The following is a 13,926-nucleotide window of genomic DNA, read 5'->3' on the forward strand; positions in this document are numbered from 1 at the left end:
TTCTCTTGAAGGGCACCAAGCCTGCTACTCAGTATGGGAACTGAAGACCCCACATCTGGGAGTGAACGCTCAAAACAGGAACGAATGTCACTGGACAAGGTGGTGGTGGGAACATGGACAAGGGCAGTGATGAAGCCTAGTTTGGACCAGGTGGGGAAACAGCTGTGCCATACAGAGGAACTTCCACACTTAGAGGAGAATGTACACTAGGGCCCTGAATGTTCATTTACCTGGAGTTATGGAAAAACAAGTGTGCAATCTAAAGGTAAAGGGACCCCTGACCATTAGGTCCAGGCGTGGACGACTCTGGCGTTGCAGCACTCATCTTGCTTTATTGGCTGAGGGAGCCGGCGTACAGCTTCTGGGTCATGTGGCCAGCATGACTAAGCCGCTTCTGGAGAACCAGAGCAGCGCACGGAAACACCGTTTACCTTCCCACTGAAGCGGTACCTATTTATCTACTTGCACTGGTGTGCTTTCAAACTGCTAGGTTGGCAGGAGCAGGGACCGAGCAACGGGAGCTCACCCCGTTGCGGGGATTCGAACCGCCGACCTTCTGATCGGCAAGTCCTAGGCTCTGTGGTTTAACCCACAGCGCCACCCATGCAATCTATAGCCATGTAATTTCTACGACGTCTGAACCCGTGTGAATGACCCCGCAAAAGGATTTCAGTAAACTGGCTTAGGGAGAAAACGCAGGCAAAATACGCCGAAGGCAAGCCACATTCACGAAACAAGAAAGAATGACCGAGCAGCCGAGAAATAAAGTTTCTTTCAAGTTAAATATATTTGGGCTAGGGAGAGTGGAGGTATTGTCACCTAACCTTCACTCTGCCTCGGATTTCACCAACCACCACAAGAACGGACAACACTTTTTTTTTAAAGTACATGATTTCACATTGACACAAGTGGATGGCCTTGTTACGTTTATACGGAAAGGCTCGCCGGTATGCTCAGAAGCCCCTTCTCGATCCAGGACTCTCCTCGTCGTTTCGAGTTTCTTGCCCCAAATCGGTTTTCTCCTGGCAGTTATGGAAATTCACAATACTGTTCATGGATGAAGGGCATGCACAAAATCACAGGCTACGGAAATCCCAAGCGCATCCAGACTACGTAATTCAACACTCGCTCCCTCTGCAGTTTTCAGCTCGCAAGTCTTGCAACTGAGTTAAGTTCCTCTGAGCAACTTGTGTGAAAACGTCTCATTTCAAGATCGGGTGTCGGAATCTCTCTTGCCCCAACGGGAATGTAGGTGGCAGGAGTCGTTTTAAAATGGAAGCAGCTCTAACAGGTATTTAAAAGCTACCTACGGATAGGGGCACAGCCCATTTAACTTAAGGGGGGAAGGGGGGGTTCAGAGGACCCAACTGGCCTTTCAATCTTTGTGCAAAACTGGAGCGGTGTAATGTTCAGACAGAAGAATGATGGAGGGGAAACAGCAGAGCTGACTCATTGCCACTGCGTTAAACTACAGTGGTTTTGAAAACACACACACACACACACACACACACACTCAACAGTACCTCGATTTGGCTTTGATGCTACCAGTTCCTCGAAAGGTGGAGAGAGAGAGAGGGAAGACACGCAGCTTTTTCCAGCTTGAAATTTGGCAACCTGATAGTGCTTAGCGTAGATGGAGGACAGAGTAGAAGCTATATTTTGAGTAAGGAAGGTGTTGGTCTGAAAACCAAGTAGCCCCTGTGCTGATAAACAGCTGATAATTTTAAGGGGGGGTGCGATGAGGAAGGACCACCATGAGGAAATGCTGCCCCCGTAAGAATTGGGTATGTATACTTATCCTAACTCACAGGTTTCTCCCTGGCCTTTTTGCCCCTTGCTCATAAATCTGTAAACCTCCTGTTTACTCTTAGAAGCTGCTATTTCTCACTCTCCAGAGCAAGGCAATGGATGTCCAGCTATCAAAACAGACACCCGACAGCCTGCAGGGCACAAGCTGCCACCATCTGAGAGCTCAAAACCCCCAAGAACAAAAGGACGTGGTCACATTTCCTCCCCATCAGAAATCAGATACTCTTTTTTGCTTAAGACTTGTGTGTCTCCAAAGATAGCCCTAAGTGGAAGAGCATTTCCTGTCTAAAGAAAAACCTCAGATCTGGGGATGAGAATTTTGATTTGATGTGAACGGTCACCGCAAGCGGCACAGGAACAACTCTGTGGGAATGACGGTGCTCAGCCGAAACATCTAGTTTCCAGGAAATTGTATGGATGTGTTGACGATGCCAAGTCAACTACTGCTGTTCGGATGATGCACAGCCTGATTTGCTGTTTCGGAGCTCTTCAGAGACAGGATTGGGGCCCCTTATGCTACACGCTCCCTCTGAACGCTTTGCGTCTGAATGGTTCCCACGGCCAACAGGCTCTGGCATGCAAAAGTGCAACTCTCCAGGAACTTCAGGGATGAAAGCCTCATCCCAAAAGCTCTGCAGAGCCTGTAATGGCGTTCTCCTGGGCTGTGGGTCAGTGGCAAAGGCTGCAAAGCCTTCCTTGCACCGTGGCCCTTTTTGTTTCTGAAGGCAAGAGAGCCTTTTCTTGCTTTCTGCACGCAGCTAGAACACAAGAGGGGAACTATCTTTGCCTTTGGAGCAAATGGAGACGAAACCATCAAACAGAGCTTTGCATGTGCATCTGCGCCACCTAGTGGCCAGGTGTAGGAAGGGGCAGACCCTTCCTGAACTGTGTTTCTCTGCAGAAAATGACTTCATTTTTCCTTGGGGAGAGGGGATAATTGCACCTCTGTGTTGACCACGAAATAAAAGACGGTGGGTGTTATCCTGGCCAACGTACTGTCCTCGCCCTGGAAGAGAAGGGAGCTCCCTTTCCAGCTTTCAAGGGGCACGATGACAGAAGCATCTTATTACCTCTAGGAAAAGCCCACCTGACCTAAGCAGACTTACATCCACGACACAATCACAAGGGGACCAAGGCAGCATCAGAAGAGGCACGGAAGGAAACAGGCATAAAGTAGCTCAGAGCTTGGCAGAGTCCAGGAGGAAGAGGCGGGTGAGGCTTCATTCACACGGCCTGAAATCTCCAAACTCTCGTGACACTGGGGGACCTCGCTCAACGGCCACGTGGCCCTGATCCATGGGGCTGTTTGTGCGCTTCCCAAACGATGATGGCCCAAGCACCAGGAAATGATGTCCCTCGCCCGGTAGAAGTCGAGTCTCTCTGCAGATCACCCCTGCAGACTCCTGGCTCCGGAAGTCCTGGCTTTCGGGCGCCGCAGGCTCGTGCCACCTCCCGCCCTCCGCTCAGATAGTCAGGAGCGGTATGCAGCCCACCCCCACCCCTCCCTCGTGGCACACCATGGGGGCCATGAACGTCCAGCGGTTGGTTTCCGGGTCGTACATTTCTACGGAGCTCAGGTTGGACTGTCCGTCGTAGCCTCCCACGGCGTAGAGGCGGCCACAGTTCGCCACAAGGGAGACGCGGCTGCGCCGGGTGTTCATGGAGACGATCAGGTACCACTGGTCCGCCATGGAGTTGTAGACTTCGGCGATGCTAAGGAAGCCAGAGCCGTCGTAGCCGCCGCAGACGAACATCTTGCTGCCCAGGGAGGCAGCGCCGTGACGGCAGCGCTTGTTGAGCATGCTGGAAACGTTGTGCCAGGAAGCCATGTGGTGGTTGTAGTATTCCACCTAGAAGGAAGGGCGAGGGAGTCAGGCTAGGGCACAGTCTGATCCCCTCCTTTTGTAATCCTCATAGAACTCTAGCCCAATGGTTGCCATTGATTCGACTCTGAATTGATTTTAGAATGTACCGTGTATACTCGAGTATAAGCCGACCCAAATATAAGCCGAGGCACCTAATTTAGCACAAAAAAACTGGGAAAACTTATTGACTCGAGTATAAGCCGGTTCACACCACAAACCTGGTGGTGGTGGCAGTGGAGGAGAAAGAGCAAGCAGCCCGAAAGGACCCTCACTTGAGTATAAGCCGAGGGGGGCTTTTTCAGCATTAAAAATGTGCTGAAAAAGTTGGCCTATACTCGAGTATATACGGTATTTCAATCGATTGATTATGATTTTATGTAAACTGTGTTATTTTTACCATTGTTAGCCGCTCTGAGCCCGGCTTCAGCTGGGGAGGGCGGGATAGAAATAAAATTTTATTATTATTATTATTATTATTATTATTAATAATTATTATTATTATTAGGAGAGCAAACGAGCACAAACCTCACAGGACCACCGGCTGCCACCTTCCCAAACTTGTTTTGGGGGGGCCCCACTGCCCCCTTGGTTTCACAAACCCACCCCCAGTGCCCCCTAGCGCACCCTTTGAAAAGTATTATTCAGAGCCATAAAAAAAAAAGACTTCCTTGATATTGTATGTGGGCTGGAACTGGTCTGTGACCGAAATAATAAATTCATTCATTCATTCTTCAGAGCAGCAGTTTGCACAACTTACTGAGGAAGGTACAGCCGTACCTTGGAAGTCAAAAAGCTGAGTTCCCGAACGTTTTGGCTCCCGAACGTCGCAAACCCAGAAGCGACTGTTTCGGTTTGCCAACTATTTTTGGAAACCAAATTTCCGACGGGGCTTCCGATTGGCTGCAGTAGCTTCCTTGTAGCCAATCGGAAGCTGCACTTTGGTTTTTGAACGTTTTGGAAGTCGACCGGACTTCCGGAACGGATTCCGTTTGACTTCCAAGGTACAAGTGTAATAGCACAATGAAATTCAAAACAGGAACAGTTAATTGCACATGTGTTCAGAATCCAGTTGAAACTACTGTATTTTTTGCTCCATAAGACGCACTTTTTCCCTCCTAAAAAGTAAGGGGAAATGTGTGTGCGTCTTATGGAGCGAATGCAGGCAGGAGACGGGCAGGAAAAGTCCCCAAGAGCCGCACACACGCTCTGTGAGGCTCTTGGGGGCTTTTGCAAGAGGTGGGGGGAAAGCCAGCAAGAGCCGCACGCTCTTTAAAGGGTGCGCGGCTCTTGGGGGCTTTTCCCCGAGGACGGAGAAGGGACTGACTGGCTTTAAGAGGGGGAATGCAAGAAAAAAATATTTTTAAAGGGAGCGCTGAGCAGAGCCTGGGATGCGCTCCCTTTAAAAATATATTTTTTTCTTGCATTCCCCCTCTAAAAACTAGGTGCGTCTTATGAAGTGAAAAAGACGGTATTTCAACAGAACTGATTAACTTGATCCAGCGACATCAGCTTTTCTCTGTAATTATTCCATTTTCTGAACCCATGTTTTTATGACGCTTTCTAGGACAGCATGGAGTGAGGTTATTGGGTTGCTTTTGTTTTTATTTTGATTATGAATTTTGTGTTTTTATATTGTGATTTTATTGTGAGCTGCCCTGAGACCTGTGGCTATAGAGCGGTATACAAATCTTAATCATAATAATAATGATAACCGATGCTAGATTTGGGGGTAGGTCCCAAGACGTTACAAAGCTGCAGATTTAGGTCTTGTCTCCAAATACATACCGAAGGAAGAACCTGCACACAACCAAATTCTACCTTGTAAAGTTGTGCTTGTGTATATACAGCGGTACCTCGGGTTAAGAACTTAATTCGTTCCGGAGGTCTGTTCTTAACCTGAAAACTGTTCTTAACCTGAGGTACCACTTTAGCTAATGGGGCCTCCCGCTGCCGCTGTGCGATTTCTGTTCTCATCCTGAAGCAAAGTTCTTAAACTGAGGTACTATTTCTGGGTTAGCGGAGTCTGTAACCTGAAGTGTCTGTAACCCGAGGTACCACTGTATGATTGGTGCTATCGCAGCTTAACGTTTTTCAGGTGTCAACTGAGAATCTTTTATGTACATTTTTAAATGACCCTAGCAGTGAGGGATGACCGAGTCCCAAGATTTAAAAACCAAAGATTTGAAATCTGGAAATCAGCAGAACAAATTCAAACAGCCTGGAGGGGAAAATGGAGGGGGGGGCAGAATGTTTTATTTAGTTTCAGAGCCTTCCTGGGTGATCACAGTCACGATGAACAGCAGAGACAAAGACTAGAGAGGGACCCAAACGCTTCTGCCAAGGAAACTTTTCACTGGCTCTGTCCTTCAGAACGAAAGTGGATCATGCCCGCTTTCCATACCCTGGAGCAGGGGTCAGCAAACTTTTTCCGCAGGGGGCCGGTCCACTGTCCCTCAGACCTTGTGGGGGGCCAGACTATATTTTTTTGGGGGGGGGAATCCCCCCACCGACTCTCCCCTCCCTTCTCAACAGCACCGTACGAGTCCCAGTGGCTGCTTACCTGTGCCTTGCGAGCGGCAGGGGCTGGCAGTGGCAGAGGGACAATGAGCGGCGCGTAAGGGCTGGCTCCGGAGAGGGGCTGCTTAAAATGGCGCTCAACAAAGCCCAGCCCCCTTCCTCCTCTAGGCAGGGCAGGGAGAAGCCAGGAGGAGGGAGGGAGGAGGTGCTGCCGTGGTATGTGTGAGGAAGTGGGGGGAAATGGCGCAGCCCAAACGATCAGAATCCCCACACCGATCCACGTGGCAATTCCCAGACCTTCCGCGGGCTGGATCCAGAAGGCAATTGGGTTGGATCCAGCCCCCTGGGCTTTAGTTTGCCAACCCATGCCCTGGAGCCTCTGTGCAAAGCCTACGGCCAACGCGTTGTGTTTCAGTATCAAAGTTGTGGGATCAAGTTACTGCCCGGCCCGGCTTACCTGACAGCCTGTCAGAAGGGTGGAAAGCAAGGATGTCACAGCCCGCCACAAGCCCTCAAAAGAAGGCAGGAAAGAAACAGCGTCATGGGGGGAAAGGTAAGAGGTGCGGCGAGCAAAAAAACTCACGCTGTTGAAGATCTGCAGTCCGTCGTGCCCGCCAGATACAAATATCCTGCCTTCGAATACGGTGACGCCAGCTGCACTGCGGTTCGAACTCATGGGGGTGACCACCATCCACCTTTGCAAGAGACCAGAAAATGAAAGGAACTGAGTGGCAGTCAAGTTTAAGGCTTCAAAGCACACCTTGCGTCTGTGACACTACAGGCAGGGAGATGTCCAGACATAAAGGTAAAGGTAAAGGTACCCCTGCCCGTACGGGCCAGTCTTGGCAGACTCTGGGGTTGTGCGCTCATCTCACTTAAGAGGCCGAGGGCCAGCGCTGTCCGGAGACACTTCCGGGTCACGTGGCCAGCGTGACATCGCTGCTCTGGCGAGCCAGAGCCACACACGGAAACGCCGTTTACCTTCCCGCCAGTAAGCGGTCCCTATTTATCTACTTGCACCCGGGGTGCTTTCGAACTGCTAGGTTGGCAGGCGCTGGGACCGAACAACGGGAGTGCACCCCGCTGCGGGGATTCGAACCGCCAACCTTTCGATCGGCAAGCCCTAGGCGCTGAGGCTTTTACCCACAGCGCCACCCGCGTCCCTTATGTCCAGACATACTCCACAGTATACCTGAAGGAGCGTCTCCACCCCCACTGTTCAGCCCGGACATGGAGGTCCAGCTCCAAGGGCCTTCTGGCGGTTTCCTCCCTGCGAGAAGTGAGGTTACAGTGGGCATGGGCAAACTCGGCCTTCCAGATGTTTTGAGACTACAATTTGTTAGGATATTTCCGTTCCACCTTAAAAGGGAGCAGGATGTTTGTGTCACAGCCTGCGTATTTCCTGTTGCACAGGATGTTTCTGTTGTGTCTTTGCTTTCGTTTCCTTCTTCGTGCCTGAACGCTGAAGCAGGCGGTCATGTTTTTCTTTGATCTGATCAACGCTGAATAAACTTGTAAATATGCTCTCCTGCTGTGCATCTTTCGCTGTGTGAATTCTGCTGATAGAGTGTGCACCAGCCTAAGAATGTGGCAATCTATTTCTGAGGCTTCGTGTCGCTAATTGCTGATACTGCGTGACTACGGGAGGTCGATGGATCGTCCGGCAGCCGGCTTGGGGGCTATGATGGACTTTGTCTCCCTGGCAGTATCCCAACACAATTCCCACCATCCCTGACCGCTGGTCCTGTTAGCTAGGGATGATGGGAGTTGTGGTCCCAAAACATCTGGAGGGCCGAGTTTCCCTATGCCTGGGTTACAGGGAACCGGGCAGAGGGCCTTCTCGGTGATGGCGCCTGCCCTGTAGAACGCCCTCCCATCAGATGTTAAGGAAATAAACAACTATCTGACTTTTAGAAACAGGCAGGTAGCTGTGTTGGTTTGCCGTAGTCAAAACAAAATAAAAAAAATCTTTCCAGTAGCACCTTAGAGACCAACGAAGTTTGTTACTGGTATGAGCTTTCGTGTGCATGCACACAAAGAAGGTATCTGAAGAAGTGTGCATGCACACGAAAGCTCATACCAATAACAAAGTTAGTTGGTCTCTAAGGGTGCTAATGGAAGGATTTTTATTTTTTTATTTTTTATTTTTAGAAGACATCTGAAGGCAGCCCTGTTTAGGGAAGTTTTGAATGTCTGATGTTTTATTGTGTTTTTAATATTCTGTCGGGAGCCGCCCAGAGTGGCTGGGGAAACCCAGCCAGATGGGCAGGATATAGATAATAAATTATTATTATTATATTATGTACTCACTTGTCTGTCTCAGGTGAATAGGCCTCCACGGAGTTGAGGGAGGAGGTGCCGTCGTATCCACCACAGACGTAGATCTGCCCATCCAGCACAACTGTCCCCATGGCACTGAAACAAGCACCGGGTGTTAAGACTGCTTTTGGCAACAAGCTTTCTTTACAGATTGGTTCCACTTCTCCCTGGTCTAATGCTATGGCCCAGTTTCTTCTGCTTTCTCGTTCTGAACCCTTTGGCCTGTCTGGTGAGCTTGTGGGAATGACAAAACACTGAAGGCCTTCCTTTTCACCTCTTCTGGATCCACTGGAGGGACAGTACCGGCCTTACTGGACTTTGTACCAGCTAGACCAGGGGAGGGGGAAGCTGTGACCCCCGAGACGTTGCTCTGTTTCCAACTCCCATCACCCCTGACCACTAGACATGCTGGCTGAGGCTGATGGGAGCTGGAGTCTCAAGGGCTCCAATTTAAACTAAGGAATCCAGCTTGACATTCCCCCAGAGCATTTTGCTAGCACAGATACAGGAAGATGCTTCTCTTCTAAGTGCTGCAAGAGTACCAGAGATTTCTTTTTGTTTCATTTCTTTTAATTTGTATACCACCTTTCTCTATTGCTACACAAAAGGAGGTTTAACAGCTGAACAACAAAAAAAAAGAAAATAGACAGCGAAGATCACATGCATAGTAACAACCTGATCCGATACAAAAAAAGTCATAATAAAAACGTAACTTTCAAATAAACAACTTATATCAAATAAAGCAATGTTCCATACAGTCGAACCTTGGTTCCTGAACTTAATCCATTCTGGGAGACATCTGAAGGCAGCCCTGTTTAGGGAAGCTTTTAATGTTTAATAGGTTATTGTATTTTAGTGTTCTGTTGGAAGTCGCCCAGAGTGGCTGGGGAACAAGTTCTATATATATTGGTTGGACAGTGTTCTCGAAGCTACAAACATGAGTCTGACCAAACTGCGGGAGGCAGTGGAAGACAGGAGGGCCTGGCGAGCTCTGGTCCATGGGGTCACGAAGAGTCGGACATGACTAAACAACAACAACAATATTATATATATATATATACAGTGGTGCCCCGCAAGACGAACGCCTCGCAAGACGGAAAACCCGCTAGACGAAAGGGTTTTCCGTTTTGGAGGCGCTTCGCAAAACGAATTTCCCTATGGGCTTCCTTCGCAAGATGAAAGCCCATAGGGAAATCTCCGGGACAGCGGGGAAGCGCAGCGCGTCTTCCCCACTGTCCTCGGACCTCCTCCGAAGGCTGGCGGTGGGGCGGAGAGACCTCCTCCCGCCGCCAGCCTTCGGAAGGCTGTCCTGAAGACTTGTGGTGGGAGGAGGGTTTTCCTTCCCACCGCCAACATTCAGAATGCTGTTCTGAATGTTGGCGGTGGGGAGGAAAAACCCTCCTCCCACTGCAAGCCCCGGGAACAGAGGAGAAGCGCTGCGCGCCTTCCCCTCTGTTCCCGTACCTGTCCTGAAGGCTTGCGGTGGGGAGAAAAGCCCTTCTCCGCAACCCCAGCCTGGCAAGCGGTCTCCATAGGAACCCATTAATTGATTTTGAATGCATTCCTATGGGAAACCGTGCTTCGCAAGACGAAAAACTCGCAAGAAGAAAAAACTTGCGGAACGAATTAATTTCGTCTTGCGAGGCACCACTGTGTATATATATATATATATATATATATATATATATATATATATATATGGCTGAGTGGGGACTTGAACCCCGCCCTGTGGAATGCCCTCCTACCAGATGTCAAAGAGAAAAACAACTACCAGACTTTTAGAAGATATCCGAAGGCAGCCCTGTTTAGGGAAGCTTTTAACAACAGCAACAACAACAATAATAATAATTTATTATTTAATTTATTATTTATACCCTGCCCATCTGGCTGGGCTTCTCCAGCCACACTTTTAATGTTTAATAAACTATTGCATTTTAATATTTTGTTGGAAGCTGCCCGGAGTGGCTGGGGAAACCCAGCCAGATGGGTGGGATATAAATATTAAATTATTATTATTGTTATTGTTATTATTATCTTCACTCACCTTCGTTTGCTGTTCATGCTGCCCACTTTGGACCAGGAATCTGTCTCTGGGTTGTAAACTTCCACGGTGCTCAGTCTCAGCTGCCCGTCGTATCCACCAATGGCGTACAAGAGCCCGTTCAGCACGGCGACGCCCACCCGGCTGCGGGCCGTCGTCATTGGCTGGCACTTCTCCCAGTGGTTGGCAATGGGGTCGAAGACTTCCACCACGTTCAGGGAGTCGCCTGCATAGAAATTTGCTGCTCATGTTTTAAAAAGTGGTCATCACTGGACTTGTAAAAGGGTAAAAGAGTATTGGGAAATAATCTACAATGAACTGGAAAATATGTTTAAAAGTGCTCCCCCCCCCACCAAAAAAACACCTTCATATGTTGGTATCATATGAGCACTGATCCACAGCATTTTTTCTACAGCGTTTGTATTTGTGGGAAGCGGGTGGCGCTGTGGCTTAAACCACAGAGCCTAGGACTTGCAGATCAGAAGGTCGGCGGTTCGAATCCCTGCGACGGGGTGAGCTCCCGTTGCTCAGTCCCTGCACCTGCCAACCTAGCAGTTTGAAAGCACGTCAAAGTGCAAGTAGATAAATAGGTACCGCTCTGGCGGGAAGGTAAATGGTGTTTCCGTGCGCTGCTCTGGTTCGCCAGAAGCAGCTTAGTCATGCTGGCCACATGACCCGGAAGCTGTACGCCGGCTCCGGGGTGAGCTCCCGTTGCTCGGTCCCTGCTCCTGCCAACCTAGCAGTTTGAAAGCACATCAAAGTGCAAGTAGATAAATAGGTACCACTCTGGCGGGAAGATAAACGGCGTTTCCGTGTGCTGCTCTGGTTCGCCAGAAGCGGCTTAGTCATGCTGGCCACTTGACCCGGAAGCTGTACGCCGGCTCCCTCGGCCAATAAAGCGAGATAAGCGCTGCAACCCCAGAGTCGGCCACGACTGGACCTAATGGTCAGGGGTCCCTTTACCCTTATACATGGGGTCGTCTTATACATGGAAAAATACAGTACTCATGCACAGCAGCTTCGCATTTATTTCACCTAATAATAGTAATTCAGACTATCCGTGTGATAAACCGCTGTCAGAGAGAAAGTGCAGGCCTTTTTCATATTTTATGGTGAACGGCTGCCGTGCAGCTGCGACTACGTGCCCCAGCTAGAACCCCAAATGATCCTTGCAGGATACTGTGGGATGACGTATTTGCCAGGGTTTACGAGGCTTGTCACCGAGCAAGCAAGAAGGGCTAAGGACCCCAAACAACAACTCTTGGATTGCTGAAAATCCAGATTGGAATCCACTGGTCTTGATCCAACTCTGCTTTGTTCCACACACGATTTATATTGTGTGATTTACTTTGGGCACACAATTTTTTTTAAAGGGAGGATGAGCTGCATGAGCTTCACAGCTTTATCGATTTTTCACCTATGGCAGGCGTGGCCAAACTTGGCCCTCCAGCTGTTTGGGGACTACAATTCCCATCATCCCTGACCACTGGTCCTGTTAGCTAGGGATGATGGGAGTTGTAGTCCCAAAACAGCTGGAGGGCCAAGTTTGGCCATGCCCGACCTAAAGAGATCAGGGAATGCAAGCATATCTTCTTTTTGGATCAGAACAGGATTGTGACACTCAAATCACCGGGTGACCAACCCAGATATACCATGGGTTCAGGATTTGCTCTTAACTCCCCTTGCCAGCACAGGACTTTAATTCAGTGCGTCGGAGCACTGCGGCATATTCACCAAACTACAATTCACATTGCCCTTTGGCAGGGAGTCATGGCAGGCCAGCATAAAACAGGGTCCGAACAGGCTGCTTTGGAGAGCCATCTTCCAATAGCTAAACAGGTTGGACTAGGTGACTCTCGGGGTCCCAATTCTACAATTCCACGTGCTTCCTAGGCATACATCCCTGGCAAGCAACAGAGTTGAAAGATACCTGCTGAGTTGAGGCCTCCCACGGCATAGATCAGGCCTGCGATGGAGGTGCAGCAACGGGGGCGGGTTTTGAAAGATGGGAGGTGCGGCCGTCGCTCTGGCATGAGGTGGTAATCCTTTGCTTCATCCACGAGGTCCCTGAAATCCAAATGGGAAATGATATACAGTGGTATCTCCGGTTACGAACGGGATCTGTTCCGGAGGCCTGGCCATAACCTGAAAATTTCGTAACCGGAGGACCGCTTCTGTACGCGCGCAGCGCAGCAGAGCGCTTCTGCAAATGCGAAAAGCGCACAGGGTGTATCTGTATTTGTTAATTTTATCCATTCCTGAATCCAACTAATGCAAGAGGCTTCATAATATAATTTCAAATCAGGCAGTGAGAAGCCTCCTCTATCTTAAGGTCAGTGTGAAGGAGGAGGATTGGTTTGAGAAGATAGTGAATTATTTAGGTAGGTTTGAACAATTTGGGGCAATTAAAATGTTAAAAGTTAAATAAACTTTGTGGAGGGAGGAGTGTTAAGGTGTATAGAATTGTACATATGGTTGATTTGAATATGTTATTATTGATTATGTATACCCAATGTATCAGCCGCTTGGGGGTTTTCACGGTTTGTTTTCACTGTTTGTGTTTTGGTTGTTGGTAAAAAAATAATTAAAAAATTAGGATTAATGCACAGGTGTGTGCTGCTAATGATGGGACAAGATTGAGGACTGCCGAACTGAAACAGCTACAAGGTTGTACAGATTTTATATGGAAAGATGACTTCATTCGAGCAACAAGATGGTATGTGTTGGGGGGGGGGAGCCAATCATTTCATTATAAATCCTTTGCTACATAAATGGCTTAGCAACGCCCCCCCCCCCAAAGAATGCCAAAAAATGAAGTGAAGAAGAAAGGAGATGGGAGTATAGCTTGTTGGGATATGAGTACTACGCAGCTGCAAACTAGCAGCTCGATGTTTACATCACATGGTGGAGCTGACCGTGAGACCGGAAGCTCCAGGGAATTCACAGGGATTTGTTCTTTGTGTAATATGAGACCTTCCTGTTGTTTTTGTGAAGGAAGTCTTTTGTTTGCTGCTCGGAGAGAAGTCTGAGTGAACGGACATGTTTTGTACAGTTGTACAGTCAGACGCGGGTGGCGCTGTGGGTTAAACCACAGAGCCTAGGACTTGCCGATCAGAAGGTTGGCGGTTCAAATCCCCGTGACGGGGTGAGCTCCCGTTGCTCGGTCCCTGCTCCTGCCCACCTAGCAGTTCGAAAGCACGTACAAGTGCAAGTAGATAAATAGGTACCGCTCCAGCGGGAAGGTAAACGGTGTTTCCGTGTGCTGCTCTGGTTGGCCAGAAGCGGCTTAGTCATGCTGGCCACATGACCCGGAAGCTGTACACCGACTCCCTCGGCCAGTAAAGCGAGATGAGCGCCTCAACCCCAGAGTCGGTC

General features: G+C 49.2%; 1 protein-coding gene across 2 annotated transcripts in view; it reads right to left on the reverse strand.

Moving 5' to 3' along the window:
* Positions 1–3,011: 3,011 nt before the first annotated feature.
* The window catches only part of KLHL18 (kelch like family member 18), a 45,167-nt gene continuing 34,252 nt past the window's right edge, over positions 3,012–13,926 (reverse strand). Inside the window, exons 6-10 of one of the 2 annotated variants that reach the window (XM_053409402.1) lie at positions 12,482–12,618; positions 10,555–10,777; positions 8,502–8,606; positions 6,775–6,886; positions 3,012–3,659 (exon numbers count right to left, since the gene is read on the reverse strand). In XM_053409402.1, the coding sequence (XP_053265377.1) occupies positions 3,273–3,659; positions 6,775–6,886; positions 8,502–8,606; positions 10,555–10,777; positions 12,482–12,618 (964 nt within the window). In that variant the 3' untranslated portion in view covers positions 3,012–3,272. Of the gene's footprint in view, positions 3,660–6,774; positions 6,887–8,501; positions 8,607–10,554; positions 10,793–12,481; positions 12,619–13,926 lie in introns of both variants that reach the window. The other variant, XM_053409401.1, reaches the window with a different exon arrangement.

Source organism: Podarcis raffonei, chromosome 12 (assembly GCF_027172205.1).
Source record: "Podarcis raffonei isolate rPodRaf1 chromosome 12, rPodRaf1.pri, whole genome shotgun sequence".
NCBI lineage: Eukaryota > Metazoa > Chordata > Lepidosauria > Squamata > Lacertidae > Podarcis > Podarcis raffonei.